General features: G+C 37.1%; 1 protein-coding gene across 1 annotated transcript in view; it reads left to right on the plus strand.

The window, feature by feature from the left end:
• LOC103154809 (glutamate receptor ionotropic, NMDA 2A-like) overlaps window positions 1-18,166 on the plus strand; it is a 108,386-nt gene that overhangs the window by 62,017 nt on the left and 28,203 nt on the right. The window contains exons 6-9 of the mRNA XM_007576226.2: window positions 1,237-1,442; window positions 8,414-8,528; window positions 8,662-8,864; window positions 17,083-17,251. Of these exons, the coding sequence (XP_007576288.2) occupies window positions 1,237-1,442; window positions 8,414-8,528; window positions 8,662-8,864; window positions 17,083-17,251 (693 nt within the window). The remainder of the gene's footprint in view (window positions 1-1,236; window positions 1,443-8,413; window positions 8,529-8,661; window positions 8,865-17,082; window positions 17,252-18,166) is intronic.

Below are 18,166 nucleotides of genomic sequence, written 5' to 3' on the forward strand. Positions count from 1 at the left end.
TGTATATATGTATACACATAGAAAAAAACGAACCATTGAGAAACCTGGGAATTTAGAAGTGTGGAATTTTGAGGTAAAAATTAGGCTGCAACCCTGAAAACCATATGTAAACTTGACATGATAATTCTCAGTGGTCACTCGCTGACAAGGTGACTTTCAGTCTCCAGAAACCTAACTTATTCCAGCATGATGAAGAAAAAGATTTTAAGAAAATCATAACCTACCCAAGAATGTCACCATGTCAGAAACTGGGAAAATGTGGTGCATTTTAGGATGTAATAACAATATAGCAGCAACCGACAACTTAAAAAAGTTATTAGTGTGCTAATTCAGTAAAATGTCCAAACTTTTTCTCATCTTAATGACATGAAGGATTAAGTCTGTTAGATACAATAAAGATGGGGAATGAGAAAGCTATAAAAACTTCTAGTCACACTTCTGTTCGGAGGTCAAATTAATCACGAATACAACAGTCTTAAAAGCAGGACATTTCTTAACATATGGTATTACAGATGCAAGTAATTGCTCTTCCCATGGTAGATGTCGGAATATATTCACTTGATCAATCAATCAATCAATCAATCAATCAATCAATCAATCAATCAGTCAGTCAGTCAGTCAGTCAGTCAGTCAGTCAGTCAATCAGTGAAATACTGTTTAGATAGCACTTTACAACAGTGACTACTGAACCAAAGTGCTTTCTATTAGTGGACTAATAAAAATAAAGAATAGAACAGAGCAATGTTCCAACATGGGTAGAAATATTAAAGTGTCACTGTCACATTTCTAAACAAAGTTTAGTTCAAGTTCTGTCTCGTTCTAAACAAATGTGCTTTAGCTTATATTTAAACAAAATGAGGTCATTGATGATCCACAATTCAAAAGGTAATAAATTCCATAGTTTTGAACCAGTGACATCACATGAAGTGTCACATCACTGTTGGACTCTGGGCTGGAGATGAATGTTTATACTTTTTCTGAGTATAAACATTATACTATAGAGTCAACACCAAACTGAGATGAATAAAGAAGGCGGAGGATAGGCTGAAAGATTTAAACAGATGAACTGATGGAGATGCTCAGTGTAAGAAAGATTCATACTTGTGGAACTTCCAGCTTTGAATTATTTTAGTATAGCAGAGGAAACTTTGACACCTCAGAGGAATACATAAAAAAAGTTACAAATTGGGGTTACGATGCTGAATTGAAGTAATTTTGCCACTGTTTTCCTTTTAGGTGTATCCCCTGGGTATGATCTCTGTATCCTATGATGACTGGGAGTACCCACTGGAGACGCGGGTGCGGGACGGGGTGGGCATTATTTCCACTGCGGCCTCCTCCATGCTACGGGAGAAGGGGGATCTGCCGGAGGCCCAGGCCGGCTGCATCAGCACGCCATCAGACAGGAGCCCAGGAAAGCTCCCACCTAGTGCCCTGCGCGGGTGAGTTTTTATGACATGCATGTGTGTGTGAGTGGGTTTATGTGTGAGCATAACCCACAGTGTAAGAAAATTGGGGTCTACAGACTTGCATAACTCAGCTTGTCTTTGTAGCTCAGTGTTCAGCAGTCTTGCATAACCCTTTTAATGTTCTAATGAGAGGGATGGTGTTGGAAAGGAAGCTGAGATGACAGCAGTGTTAAACTCTGTGATTTCTAATGACATTTAACACTGTCAGCTTTTGTGTGCAGCTTTTTGAAGCCAATTGTGTCTCCTTAGCTAAAAGACAAAACAGTAAAAGGCAGACCTTTATGTTGCTGCTGCTCTGTGTTAACTGGAGCTCAGCAGCTTCTGATGTGGATGTGTTTCTGCTTCATGACAGGATGTACTTCCAATAACTCAGTTGTATAGCAGGTTTTATCAGCTTTCTTCTTTTTGCTATTTTTGTCATTCAACTCTGTGGACAGCACACATCTCCTAGCAGCTATGTTCATGTTTGCTGTACTGTGCAAAAGTCTTGAGTCAACTGTCTTTTCCTTTGTGTTCTCTGTTAAAACACTTCATACAACTGAATCTCCCAAAATACCAGTATCAGGGAAAACTTTAATTTCTTTCAGTAATTATATCAAAAAGTGATGGCTGGACAGAGATAAGTCACCAGCCCCTATTCAGAGTTTAGGGGCTGGTGAGGTCGGGTACACCCTGAGGTACACAAGTCACCAGGGAAGCACAGACAAGACCAAAAACCATGCAAACACACAGACACACACACACACATGCACACACACTCCCACAGCTAAGAACAATTCAGAGCAAACAATCACCCTAAGTCATGTTTCTGGACTCTAGGAGGAACCCAACATTAGGAAAGAGAATGAGTTAAAAAAAAATAAAAACAGGCAAAGATATAAAGAACATTCAAAAAGTAAGGAGAACTTATGATGATGACTGCTTGAAAAGAAAATCTGACTTCGTACATGTAAAGTAGTGGTCTATGATTTGATCTATATTTGCATACGTCATTAACAGATGCCTGCAGCTGTCTGTGGTGACGGGGTCCTTGTCAGGTTCTTTAGACAATAAGAGAAGAGAAAGATGTAGAAATATGAATGCATAATCACAGGACTGTTCCATGCTGTTCGTCTTTGTGTTTCTGTTCTGTGATATTGTAACTGCCTCATGAATATGAAATGTGCAATGGCCAAAATATGAAATAATACATTCCAAAGTCTATATTAAACAAACAAACACATAAGGGTCATGTTGCTCAGCTCTGTTTATCTAGAATGAACTATGAGCTCCCTCATTAGAATAGGAGTCATAATTTTGTCATCCTCCTTATTAGTTCATTAAAATATATATTAAGCCTCCAACAATAATGGTGTTGTTAACATGCTGATCTAGTAGAACTCTTAATAGCAACTTTCTTAAACTTTATTATGTGTCCTATAACAATGTAATTTGTCTCATTAAGTTATTAGATTTTATAAAAACAACAAGAAATAAAAAACAGTGAAGCTGGATTTTGAGGTTGGATTCCTTTCCCCGAGTTGGAGGAGGTGAGACTGATTGGACTCCTGCATTGCATTAGTCTAGATTCCATCTTTGTCGGAGTGTGAACATCAGCAGCGTGAGACAGAGACAAAGAAACAAGACAACATAATCTGGCATTTAAAAAACACTATCAAATCTGCTGGATCCGACATCACTCGGGCTGCGCAGGAATTAAAATCTTAGACTTTAGTATGTGTGAGCTGTATAATAGTTCAGGTTGGAGACGAGATTTATTCTCTGAGTTTATAAAAAAAATTGTCTTTGCGATGTAAGTGGTGTTAATGCTAAAACTATAAGCTGTCACTTTTCTTGCTGCTTTAAAGTAATTTTGTTGGAGAACCTTTTTTTCTACCTCATTCATGCATTTGGAGAAGTTTTCACACCAAGGTCACATAATGTATTACAGCTACAGAGAACAAAATGTGGAACCTTTACAATAAAAGCAGGAATATTCAATGTCTTGTTGATTGAAATGCTATTTAAACAACGGCTAATTTTTTGCAATTTCCCACAAATAAAAGACCTTCTTTATTACAATAATCAAGGAAAAATAACACATGAGGACAAAAAAAAGATCTGGTTTTCATCTGGCTCTAAAATTACTGAAACTAACCTGAAAAGTGTAGAAAAACACACAATAGATTCCTTATTTTAACCCCTTGCAGAAATCAGCATGGGAGCCAAAACTTTCAAATGTACAGGTTTCATCTAAAAAATATATTCTAATCTAAATCTATTCTAATCTACTGCTACCCCTGTTTCTTCACTATGCTGTCAGCATCATAAAAAAACTAACACTCAACATAGCATCTTAAACAGTGCACATTTCGACTGACAAGCTGAGTAACACAGCTACCATACGCGTTCCATGCACCACAGACTGGAAAAAAGCCACTTTAAGAATAGCTTTGTTGCTTCAGCTAACATTGAACAAACTCCTTTGACAATAGTCCATTCCCCTGTGTTTCATGTGATGCATTGTCTCTTGTGATGTGTGTAAGGGGGTGCTTAAGTGGAGGGAGGGAAGTATGTTATAAATGTTATATGTCTGTGAGGCTTTGTTTGTGGGAAATGTTAGGAAAATATAGGAAATATTGAAGTTGCTGTTTATGCTTTTGATGCTTTACTTTTTGTGAGATGACAAAGTTATTTATATCTACAGCTTGGAATGCGTAATGACGGGTGAACAAGATTATTCTTGTAGCAGGCAGGGCTACGCTAACCAAATGAAACAGCAGCTTTGTTGGTTCTTTTAACCTATCAGCTTTCAGATTTGACTCTGTCCGGTTTTCTTGTTGAGAAAATTTGATCAACTGTGTTGAGAGATCAGATCCATAATTTGCAATTCTGAAGATATGCAAAAAGAATTTCCTAAAAAGACAGCAGAGGACATAGAGCAAAGCAGGGCACACGGGGGAGGGAGCAGGAGGAAAAACAAGCTTCCATCTTTAAAGAGAGTAGAAATAACTCTTGTTTGAAACAATCATATTGTTATTGTTATTATATTGTTATTCATTTTCTTTTTGCTATATTTTGTATTTAACTAAAAACAAATTACTGTTAGTTTTTTTCATATTCATTTATTTTAATTACTCTCTTTTTTTAATGAATCATGTCCTCTTTGCGTTTTCTCCTATCCCTTTCTCTCTTTTGTCTGTTTATTTACAGATTATTTTTCTTTTCTCATGTTCTCTTTTATTTTCCCATCTGACTCTCTCTGGAAGGTAAAGTGCCAAACAGGAAAAGGTGGCGTTAGCAAGCCTGTCAACTTCTCTCCTATTGGTCAACATTGGTTGACTATGCAGAGAAGAATTTTACATGTTCGTAAAATTTCAACTTTTAAACTAAATATGCCAAGTGTATTAATCATTTTGGATTTATTATATGTTTGCAAGGCTCTGTCTGAGTGAACAATGGAGCAGTGTTCTTTGGAACATAGCACCTACCAATTAGAACATATGACAGCAAACACCTCGTGTCAGCTGAAGGACTGATGATGAGGGTCATTTGGTTGACCACATTCTGTCCTCTGCTTCAGGCCATCTGAACAGCTGAAGCTTAGCATAATCAGGATCATTAAACAAGATAACAATTCCAAACATTGCAGCAGAGCAGAAACATGATGATGGAAGAGAAAATAATAACGTTTTACAGGCCCTGACAAACATTAGGAGTAAATCTGGTTAAATGACTCTACTTGATTAGATTTTACATTAAGTATTTATTTAATGTATAGCACCTTTCACAGACATAAAAATCACAAAGTGCTTTACAAAAAAGGAAACATCAATAATAAAAGAATCTAAAATCAATGAACAAAATTAACCAAAAGCCAATCTAAAGAGTTAAGTCTGCATTGTGGTCTGCTTGTATAGTTCTGATAATTTAACCAGTTTTTCTTGTCAAACACTTTGAGATGTTATTTGGTGTGAATTGGCGCTAAATAAATATGATGTATTAAACTGAATTACTGTGATCTTAAAAGAACAGATAATAATATCTGCACTGTAGACCCCAATGAACTGAAACATTGGACTAGAAAACATCACTTTAAGTTATTGATTTTACAATCTGATAATGTCTAGATAACTTTTAATATATTCTAATATAAAACAATAGGACTAGGAAAGAGTGAAGCTCTTTTTACAGTGACTACAGTTGTATTTTTTCCTGAGAATAAAGCTCTGGATCAAGTCCTTATACATGAATACCAAGACATAAAAATATAAATATATCAAGCAATTTTTTGAGGCATGCATTAGAACCACAGCAGTTTCAGCTGTTCAGATTAAACAGATTTTATTCAAACAGGAGGAGACAGTTTATTCCCAGAGTAAACTGTGATGGTGTTTTAGCAATACATACTCAACCACAGCAATTTATTGCAACAAGGGCATACCTGCTGCACTATGAGGAACTTTCAAACATTAAGGTATATTTACCTCAACATGCTACTAATAAATGAATCCATTGTAATATATAATAGGGACAGCTTAAATTATAGAGAGCAAAAGTGTCTATTATGTGTATTTGCGTAGGTTTATGTGGAGCTAATTATTTGTGCTTGAAAGAGGGTGTATCAACAATGGAGCTAACCCTGCAAAATGTAACAACACCACAGTATGCAATAATGTAGTAAACTGAGGATTCAAAATGTATTAAAACATTATTAAATATATATTACAGATGTATATAATAATATAAGATATAATAAAATCTTAGAATGCATTTTGTAACAGTTTATTCCATGTTATGTTATAGCATTATTACATTTGAGGAGATTATTACAATTAATCAATCAATCAAATTTTATTTGTATAGCACATTTCAGCAGCAAGGCATTTCAAAGTGCTTTACATAATTAAAATAAATACAGTATGTAATAAACAGTGAGAAAGAGAAAGAGATTTAAAAAACATAATTAAAGCGTAAACAGTGAGAAAGAGAAATAAAAAGCTGTAGAACTTTAGTTGAGACGCCGTCAACTGGGACTCCAACCCTTTGGACTTTAGTCAAAACGCCGTTTGACAAGGACTCTAACCTTTCGGACTTTAGTCAAAATGCCGTTCGACAAGGACTCTAACCTTTCGGAAACACTGAGAAAGGGAAATAAAATGAAATTAATAAATAAATAAAAAGAAAAGATAAAAACATTAAAAACATCGAAGACATCAAAATCCACACTCTAACCCTAATTTAGCCATAAACAACTCTAAACAAAATGAAGAGGTTGTTTCTTTTTGTTGTTTGCAAAAATTATAATGTAATAATGTCACTAATTATGCAATAAGCAATCATAAACCAGAGTTTGTGTTAATCCTAATCAATATGTGTGTAATAACAACCGTGTTATAGATACTACATGTTTTTTTTTAATTATTTGATCAATAAATGCCAACATTTTTTCTTTTACTTGCCTATTTAGCTTTACTGACCTGACACCTGTTACATAAATTACTTCACTTAGCTGTAAACTTCCAGAAGATATCTAGACTACTGTATTGAAACAAGTGAGGCTGCATTTTATGCCTATGAAGCAGCATCTAACTATTGCAATGAACATTTTGGGTTCCAAAGACACACTTGTTCTCTAAAACCAGTGTTTATTAAAGATACGATCCCTGCTTTCCAGCATTCATGCTGACTATGCCCAGCATTCTGAATGTTGGCAGGTTCTTGTTTTTGCTGTCAAAGTAGATAAACTGAAATGTTTTTTCGTGGTGTTGTTGATCACAAAATATTAATATGGTATATATATATCTCAAATACAGAATAGGTTGTTGAGTTAAGAAAAATATTTTAAAAATGCATACTATCATTCCATGAATGTAGTTTCTGCAAAATTTAAATAATGATCTTGTTTTATGATCACATAAATGATGCGTTCCTACATAAATTTTAAGGACGTGTTACATGAATTAAAGAGAAGTCTCCCCAAATCTCAATCAATCAAATTTATTAGTACAGCACATTTCAGCAACAAGGCAGTTCAAAGTGCTTCACATCATAGAAACACAAAACTGATAAAAACAACATACATTATGATATTTTTCACCGGCAGGGTTAATGCAAATCTGCAGTCAAATTCTTCTTTTTCATCATGACTTTCAGTCACAATATTTCAACTTATGCATTGACCTTTCAAGGGTCAACAACTCTTGAAGGGTCCCTAACTCTTGTTTTAGTAAAAATCAGAAGGGAGAGCTACTCTCTTTATTTAATACCATTAAATTAGAAATGTTCGTGGGGCTAATTTTTGTCCTTTTTGCTTTGGTCAGACGAGGTTTCTGTTGTCAAGCATCATCCGTCAACTCAGTGTCAAAATGGATTATTTAAGAGGAAGTGCTTGTCTGTTTTGTAATTTAGTCTTCTCCTTAAACTTCCTCAGATGGCCCATCTTTCTCCCTTTGGGAATTCAAGCTATTATATCATGTTTTAACCATCAGATCAAGCTTGCTGTCTGAAAGTGGTTTAACCAAAGTGAGTGTGTTCTTAGTCTCACATCACTGCTGACTCTTTTGCTGCCTTCCATTGGTTCGCTTTAGCAAGCATAAAGGTTTCACCAAAAGCCTGTTTGCACATGCAGGAGAGCTGTTTTGAGTAAGAGAGTGGGGCCACCCTCGTTGCACCAGTGACTTGTCTTTCAGGCGTACATCTGTGAAGGAATCAATGCAGAATGTTGGTGGAAGAGATATATGCCCTCTGACTCTGCCTCCCACCCACTCACAACACAGATTCACACTCTGAGGCATGCACACATGCACACAGTGGGTGAAGACAGCATTGATTTGTAGAGGATCCTCTTGCAGCGATTACAGAGTGTTTAGTGTTTTATTTGAAATGTATCTGCTCCTGTGCACAAACTGTGACTGATGTGTAACAACAGCTCCCTCTGCTCTCTAACTCTCCATGGGCCGCAGACATATGATGCATGTGTGGAACGAAGGACGAGATCTATCCTTTACTCCAGATGGTTACCAGGCCAACCCCAGATTGGTTGTCATTGTGTTGAACAGTGAAAGAAAGTGGGAGAAGGTAACAATAAAAGGGTTTTTTATTATTATTATTATTAAATTTGATGAGGATCTAAGAAAAAAAAAAAAAAAAAAAAAAAGAAGTAAAAGACCGATAAGGATTCTTGTGTCTGATTTTGTTTGTGTGCACACAGATGGGCCGCTGGGAAAACGGGACGCTGTCGCTCATGTTCCCAGTGTGGCCGAGGTATAACGCCCATGGGGATGAAGATGCTGATGAGAACCACCTCTCCATAGTTACTCTGGAGGAGAAGCCTTTTGTCGTTGTGGATAATGTAGACATCCTCACCGGCACCTGCAACAGGAACTCTGTGCCCTGTCGTAAACATGTCAAGCTGTAAGTACCCAAACACTCCAGATGTCAGTGAACTACAGCTAACCACAACTCAAGTTAAAAGTCACATTTATAAAGTATTCAGACAAAGATTTACAGACTGTGCTTCAGAAACAGCATACAGCTTTTACGCATAATATCATGTGACAAGTAGAAAGCAATTTATTTCACTTTTTTTTTTTTTGACCAGCCAAAACAGTAGAATAACTATAAAAATGTGAAAATATGTTTTCAGCCCCCATTACCACAAAGTATATCTGGACCAGTGAATTACCTTCAGAAGTTGCCTAATTAGTAAACCACCTGTATTTATGCTGTTGCTTAGAGGCCTTTGAACTTTTTTATATTTATTATTCAGTGAATAAACCACATCATGAGGACCAAGGAGAACAGCAGACAGAACAGGGATAAAGCTGTGGACGATACAAGTTAGATTATGAAACATTATCAATGTGTTACAGTGGGCTGTTCAATGTCCAGATCCGGTTATGCATTTGTGCTAAGACTTAAATTGTTCTCTATTCAATCTGTATAAGCTTAACTTGTTTTTGAAGAAAGATATGCAAAAAATATCTGTCTATAGATGTCCAATGCTGTTAGTGCTCCTCACACACACACACACACACACACACACACAAAATGTTGTCCCACAAAGGTTTTATTCTTGGGAGCTGAGTCCTTACAATGCTTTCCAGATTTTTGTTTATTAAAGGTTTATGGCTGTAATAAAGTAAAATGAGGAAAAAAAATTCAGGTTTTATGAATCAATTTGCAAGGAATCTCACCTTTAGAAGGTGATAAGAGAATGCTCCTAAAGTAAATCCAATAAAACTAAAGCAGGTCCTTCTTCATCTATATTTGTATTAAACATCCTTGAAACGTAATCACACCTTTCTAACCGAGCTCAGTCTGTCTGACAACACAATTGTCAATCAGCTGCTCTTTGCTCATCATCTTGTATTCCATCCTGGGCCCACACATTTTCATTTTATATAATAATGACTCACCATCTGTTTATGCAGGGGACTGATATCCAGATGTATGTAGCTTTCACTGGAATAAATACTTATGGTTGGACACATTTACAAGACAGGTTCTCATTTAGTTTGATCTGGGTTTTTTCTTCTTGAACTGATAATGAATTTCTCCCTATTGCTCTTTGCTCAGATGTAATTTACTGTGCAGCCATTTTTTTCTTTCACTTCAGCTTTATTAGTGCTTTGTTTTGTAATTTAGTAATATAGATTTTGTTTTAAGTAGTGTAGCTATTGATTATACACTCAAGTTTACGGATATTACAATTCATCTCAAGTATGAATTGTAATATCCTCTTAGCCCATTGCAGTGTTCTTTATGTTTTTACACAGCATTTTACATTAGAAACGCCTCCTAAATCTGCAGCCTACATTATAATTCAAAAATACAGGAATGCAAGAATGTATCTTATCTACCTTATACAAAGCAACATTTAAAGACATCAGCTAGGAAATACAACATTGGATTTAAATGGGTCTTCCACGTAGACAATAACCCAAAGCATCCAGCCAAAGTGGTTGTTACAAAGTGGGTTAAGGACAAAAAAGTCAGTGTTTTGGTGTGGCCATCACAAAGTCCTGGTCTCAGTGCTATGGAGAAGTTGTGGGAAGATCTGAACAGGCATGTGTGAGTGAGGTGGCCTACAAAATGAGCTGCCTCATTTGTGCTCCTTTTAGATGAGCTGGAGTTCTGACTCATTCCCTCTGCAGAACAAGTCAGAACTCCAGCAAACTGTGGTGACAAACTTGTGGAAGGGAAGAAACTCAAAAAATTGGAGGGGTGTTACAAATGAGCTAACAGTTAATAATAATAATAATAATAATAATAATAAACTGAATTATGGGTGTTTTCTTCAAAAGGGAGGCAGTTGGAATTGCCAAATGAACTGAACTTACATAGCACTTTTCTAGTCATTTTGACCAGTCAAAGTGCTTTACAGAAGAGTCACTGTTCCCATTTGCACTCACAAATGCACATATTTATCCACCGATACACAGGCAACTTAGGGTTGAGTGCCTTGTCCAGGGGTAAATGGAAACATGACAGGAGGAAGCTGAAATCGAACCTACAACCTTCTGTTTGTTTTTCAGCAGTCTCTCTGTGGAAAGGTTGGGAGCTGAGATCGTGTTGGATTTTATCTGGAAGATTTTGACAGGATCACGATCCTCAAACTGACCAAAGCTTTTGTCTGAGTGAGAAAACAGTCTTCTGCCCAGAAGTCAGGGGTCTTGAATTTGCAATTTACTCTCAAGGTTTTGCTCACGATAGTGACAAGGCCTTTTTTGGGTTCCTGCTGAATTTTATTTCAAAGATCATTGTGTTATGCCCTGATTCCCATACACCGTTCTAGAGGGGATTTCCTACAAAGGATTAGCCATGGCCTATGAAATTCTTTGTCTCTCACTTAGCCAAAGGTTTTTACCCCTAAAAGTGTCAATTTATAATAATATAATCTTTCTGCTCTACTGCACAGAGTGATATGTGCTGTACATGCTGGAAGTTGTAGAAATCTGTTTGAGGTTGTCACTTTTAAAGATTCTTGCTTGTAAAAAGTTTGGTTGTGCAAGATTAACGGACGTTTTGATTGGTTCTTGATTGGTTTGGTTGGTTGTTCTGGAGTAGAGCTGAAACAACTCACTCAGCTCATCTAAATTTTATAAACTGTTACTTTTTTTGTTTGTTTCAGAAGTGTTACTGGTGGGAATTTCCTTAATATTTTTGATATTTTGCTGTTTAAACAGACTTCTAAAGATTTCCTTCACAGAACAAATAACAATAACCTTCTGAATAAATTGGCAGTGTTAATTGTAATTCTGATTTGTTCTTCTCTGACTTGTGTAATTTGTGACTTCTGCTATTTTTGCCCTCTTTAAAGCTAAACTTTAGTTGACTCAGCAGTATTAATCCAGCTCCAGTAAAGCTGCTGTTGCACGTCTGAGGCCAGAAAGTGAAAAGATGTTTAAAGTATCTTTTCCCACCTGTTCTCCTGAACCTCTCAGTGCTCTGGGTGCGTCAACTATTCTGTTCAGAAGCTATATGTGGTCTGCCCCATCGTCAACCTCTCCAAGTTCTCCTTTTTTGTCTGCCCATGTTCTCCACCCATCTTCCTCCCCTCTGCCTGCCAGTGGCCGTTCACATCAAATTCCATATTCTGGCATCCAGCACACCTCGGGAGTTGTTCACCATGTCTGCAGGCTATGATCTATCCTCTCTCACCACGAGCGGAAACTTAACTTGTAGCTCCCAGCAGCAGTGTTGTCATTATTTCACCTGGCCTTGACTCCTCTCTCAGACACTCCTCTACAGCAAAATGTCGGGAGTAGAATTACTCTGGAATATTTTGTTGTAAAAAGTACATACTTTTTGTGAAATTTTCTGTTTCCAGTAACCTCAGAGGTCCAGCTGTTTTAAAAACCAGTCACCCACATGTAATAATTTGTATGCTTCTCTTTGCACTTTGATCTTATCTACCGCAAAAGTTTTAGGAATTCATAACTGACTTAACTTGCAGTGTAAAATTAGTAAATTTAAAGTTCATTGCAAAAAAAATTAAGTGTGATCAATCGCTTCTTTTTGTATTTTTTAAGACCCCTGACTTTCTTTGAATCTTAGAAAGCTGTCTTGACTATTTTCATTGGTTGTTTTTACTCAAGTCAAAGTTTATTTATATATCAGTGCTAAACAACAATCACAACATCACAGACAGATTAATTGATTAATCTATCTATCTAATTAAATTAATTCTCAGCCTCAGACTAAAGTGTTTTTTTTAGTAAAGTCTAATCAACCCTGATCTTCTACCCCCACGTTTACCCATAGAGGTGGTTTGTTCAGGGTTATGTGTGAGCATTCTCCATGCTGGCCTGAAGGTTTCGTTTTCTTCTCATTGTACCAGCACATCTTCTACCACATAGTTGTCCTGGTGACAGATTATCCCACCTGTGCATTGGGTCTCTGCAGTGGTATTGGCCTCTTGGCTACTTCCTAGATTAATGCTCACCTTTCCCTGCCTAACAGCCCTGGGGGGAGGAGGGATGGCTAAATCGTGGTGAGTTTGCAGAAGTCCCATTTTCATGATGGACTGAATACTGCAACATGCATTGTTCTAAGTGTGGCATATATTATTTACTATCCTCAATTAGAGAGTTATTAACTGCTCAATTAGATGGTTTGCAGAAAAAAAGAAGCCTGTGAAGATTTGACTTGTACAGAAGTGTAAATGCTCCCTAGGAAAACGTTGCGGGTCTGATTGCACGATAAACTCCCCATGTGAGCTGACTCGGTCATCTAATTGTTCATGCCTACAGTCTTGCTAATCTAAGTGGTTGCTATGATGCATGTCTTTCTCGTTGTGTCCCTGTTTCTCAGTATGACAACCACACACATGCACACACACATTTTTTTAAAAAGTGAACTCCAGCATAGAAATCTTCAAAGACAGCCTGATTCACTGAGTCCTCTCCTGACAGTCCTGAGGAGAGCCATTATTCAGGACATCTAAAAAAGAATCCAAAACTGTCTGTGAGTGTGTTTTTGGAAGCAAAGTAAAAACAAAACAAGAGTGACTAAAGATTTTTGTATTACACTGCATCAGCATAGTACACAGTCTGCTTGACACAGACTAACCTAAACATTGTGTGGTGTTAAAGTCCAGTGCAAATTAATCTTGTCTGAAGAAAGCTTTGACATGAAATACAACAGTACTTATAGCTTATTGTAGGCTGTCATTACTAATGATTTACACACTGGCCTTTATCGTATTGAAAGAAATCTTAATGAAATATAAACTTTCAGCAACCGTTCAACCGTTCCTGGAGATATCAGGATGCAGTGCACAGAATGTCAAAAGCCCAGATGTAAACCCTGCAGATTAAAGGGCAATCAGCTGTGCATAACAGCCTGGCAGAAACACTAGCTCAAAGCCTTTCCCCCAGAAACAGATCAGGCTGAGCTGCTGCTCTGCCACTCACAGACAGTACATTATGGTGTTCAGAGATGCAGGGGACAACATCATTAAGAACATTCAGATCTGGCCTAAGGTTACAATGGGCCTTACACTGCTGCTGCTGCTTCATTGACTTTTTATCTCCATACGCCTCTGACAATAGATGACTGTTGTTCATGTTGATCTTATTGAGCAAATATTGTCCGATTTCACTTTATTTTTTGGATTCCTGGTGTGCTTGGCTGTGAACACATACTAAAGCTTCTACTTGTAACATATCGTATTGAAAAAGCCTTTAACATTGATTGTGTTTTTATGAAAATTTTGTTTTATTACATCTATCAATATGATAATCAAATTCGCAAAAATCAAATCAGCAAATTTCCTTTGCTGATTTGAGACATTTTGGATTTATTCAAATCCAGATCAGTGTCTAAAGCCAAAAAAGTCCTTTCAAATTCCACCCGTCCACTACACACTCAGCTTCAGGTAGCAGATTGTATTCTATTTAAGTGTTGAACAAATAGACTGAAGAACTCTCTTATCTCTACACTCATTCATGTTTTAAGCAATTAATTAATGGTCTGAGTTAAGATTACTATTGACTTACTTAAGTTTAATTTTAGTTTTAGCTCGAGTTTATATTTATTTTTGATGTATGCTATTAAATGATCTCCTTTACCTTGAGATTTTTTTCTCATTTTTTATCTCACTAATTGTTTCAGTTCTTGTGTGAATGTGTGATGGGCGCCACAACTTGTCCTTGCAAATGGCTTGCCCGTCAGGGACTTAAAAAAGTGAAGTGAACTGAAATTTCACTTGTCATACAGAGGCTGGATTACTGCCAGACATTTAGAATCAAGAAATGATTTAAGCAGAATCTGTCTGACAACCCAAAACAAGCTAAAATATCACAAAAAGGAAAACATACTCCCCTGATCTAAAGAAACCCAAACCACAGCGAGAGCCTTGTGAGAGCCTTTATGCAGATCCAGATAATAACAAAAGTACTGCCTACCAGAATTTCTATAAGAGTGAATCAACGATTCAACCAGGGGTTTACAAAGTAAACCAAAGCAACATCTAGAACAGTGGTTCTTAACCTTTTTTGAGGTACCGAACCCACCAGTTTCATATGCACATTCACTGAACCCTTCTGTAGTGATAAATAAAATATGATTTTTTTCCCCCCAAATTCAAGACATTAGTTGGGTCACCCCAAGATCACTAAGTCTTCTTAAAAGGTAGAGTCTCTGAGAACAGTTCTTCAAGTCAGTGTTTTCAGCAAAGTTGAGCTGACTGTACAGGAATGACCCAAGGTATTTAAAATTTGCCACAGTTTCAACAGGTTGGCCATCGAGAGAAAGTCTTGTTTATTAGCTCTACATTCTTAAGAGAATGAAAAATTAATAATAAATAATGAAGACTTTGCGGTATTCTAATTTAGTAATGTAATTATATTAGTTGTGTTACCACCCCCACGCCACTAGAGGCAGTACCAATCCCGAAAAGATGCGACTAAGGAGCAGATTTAGAAGTACACTGAAAGCTACAGAATTTGGTAAAAACTGGGGGGTTTGCTGAAGTAATTAAAGACACAAGTTCAAATTCATGCTGAGAGTGAAACTCCTTCAATCAGTGCTCCTCCACAGCACTGATTGTCTAAGCAATGTAACGTGATCCTCTGCAGCAAGTGATGGCAAAGCGGGGCTCGTCATCACAACTTTACACAAGTGTGTCTTTACCTCCGCCGAACCCCTGAGACCGACTCATCGAACCCCTGGGGTTCGGTCGAACCCAGGTTAAGAACCACTGATCTAGAAATTCAGGCCTCAATGGCCTGAATTGAGGCCTGAATTTCTAAATGGTTGTAGATTTAGTGGTTGTAGATTTAGTAATAATAAATAGAACATGCAGGAAGAATTGGCGAAGAAAGGTGAAAACCACACCTGAGCAAAGAGAGAACAATCCATGTTTTTCCAAATCATGGATTGGAACCTTGAAACAGAAAACCCTTAAGGACAAAGTCTGGCTTGCGCAGCAGGACAGTAATCCAAAACACGCCTAAAACGCCACCTTGAGATTGCTTGAAAAACAAAAATGAAAGGTGTAACAATGAGATATAGGAGGAATCTCTCTAGGCTGGTACTTTTCACAGCAGTTTTAAAAGTTACTGTCCAGCCCATAAGCACACTCTCACTTCTTCCATTTTATTGCTACATTTTTGTTGTTTCATAGCAAAAGTTAAACAAATGTGATGACAATTCGCTGTTGTTGCATGTTCACTTATGTATAAATGTGTGTTTACAGAATGAGATAAGGATTCTGATGGGCCCCAGCTGGGAAGAGATAATGTATACAGTGTGTGTGCATTTGAACCCCAGGGACACAGATCGTCCATACTCACAGATGTTGAACTCATAGTACTTTCTACTTCCATGTTTTTTTTTAATCTTTTGATATTTCACATCTTTTACTATCATTCTCCGTTTTCTGTGCTCTGTGAATCTCTCAGTTCTTCATGAAATTTTCTCTCAGATTGGATTCAGCAAAAATGCCACATGAAAAGGTCATGGAGTTACGATCCATATAAGTTACATCAAAGATGGCCAACATGGGAATGAAATTAAGTTTTAATGGAAATGCTTTTGAAAAAGGCTGGTAGGGTTTAATAGATTATGAGAATCACTTGATCCAACAATTCAATTTCTTTTGTTGCTCCCAGGTCCTCTAGGGACGACTGTCAGAAAAGTTCACTTAAATATTTGTTTTCTTTCTGTGCATGCACTGTGTGTGTGAGTGCATGCATGTGTGTGTGTGTGCGTGTGTGTGTGTGTGTGTGAGACTGCAAATACACACAGGTAAACTTTTTATTATGAAGGAGATAAAAGGAACAGAAGGTAGTGACGAAAAGGACGGCTGATTATTTAATCATGTGGGCTGGTTGCTCTGTGACTATTTAAAGCCAGCAGCATCTGCTCAGTACCCCTGTGTTTTCATCTGGTTTGGTTAGCTGGCACTGAGGGAGACACACAGCACACTGTCTCTCTCTGCCTTTCAGCAGCATTCACGTTTCCTCTGCCTGTTGTAATTCCACATTTATAGTTTGACTGAAGCGACAGATGTGCACAAGCAGCTTAGATGGTTACAAGCAGACATCTTTACTTCTGGCATGCGTCCATGTGGTCTTGTAAATAAAATCTGGTTAAAAGTGTGCTTTTTGTTCTGTGTTTGTTACAGAAACAGCACATCAGGAGGTGCCTATATCAAACAGTGCTGCAAAGGTTTCTGCATCGACATTCTGAAGAAGATTGCCAGGAACGTCAAGTTTACCTACGATCTTTATCTGGTTACCAACGGAAAACATGGAAAGAAGATCAACAATGTGTGGAATGGCATGGTTGGAGAGGTAGTATCACCTTTGTTTCTCAAAAATATAATGATGTTTACTTCTGACTTAAAGTGTCAAAGACACAGTAAAACTACTTACATGATTTAAACAGATGAACTACCATCTTGTGATGGCGCTGCCCATCTTGTGATCAGGGTAAGTCAAACTGTAAACCCTGTGTATTCAGTGTATCTCAGTAAACTTGTTTACAGTTTGACTCAGATTGGTTTATTACCATTCAGTAACTTGGAGGCAACAGATGTTCAGCTCCAAATCTTCACCGTCAGACCTTTCCTCCCCAGAACCATTGGAGTCATTGTTGCTGAAATCTCTCACAACTTCCTCTGCTTCTGTGTATTCAACCTTAGATGTTTACGGTTTGACTTACCCTGATTACGTCACAAGATGGCGCAGGCATTTGACCCAGTTACAGCGATACTCTGCATTTATAGTAGTCTGTGAGAAGGATTTATTATTAAAAGCTTTTGAGTACACAGAAAGAAAGCACAGTAGCTCATCTTTTTTTAAATCATGTCATCTTGTCAGTAACGGGATAAAACGTCATAAAACATTGAATACTATGCACAGAATAGTTGTGCATAGTTTTCTATACAAACTATTCTGTTTCCCAAGACTTGAACATGACTATGAAATTTTGGTAACACTTTATTTAAAGAGGGGTGAATAAGACTGTCATGACACCATCATAAACATGACATAACACCTGTCATGAACATCAATAAGTCTTCATAAATATTTATGACTGTTGTCATAAAGTGTCATTCGGTAAATAATGACACTTTTAATACAAAGTTGACATCATTGAAAATATCTTTGTTATGACAACTTGTCATTAACCAAGACATCATGATCTGACAGTATTACCGATTAAACTTTAAAAATTAGCTTTATGTAGTAATATTATATAGCTCT

This window comes from Poecilia formosa, unplaced genomic scaffold (assembly GCF_000485575.1).
Source record: "Poecilia formosa unplaced genomic scaffold, Poecilia_formosa-5.1.2 Scaffold402, whole genome shotgun sequence".
Taxonomy (NCBI): Eukaryota; Metazoa; Chordata; class Actinopteri; order Cyprinodontiformes; family Poeciliidae; genus Poecilia; species Poecilia formosa.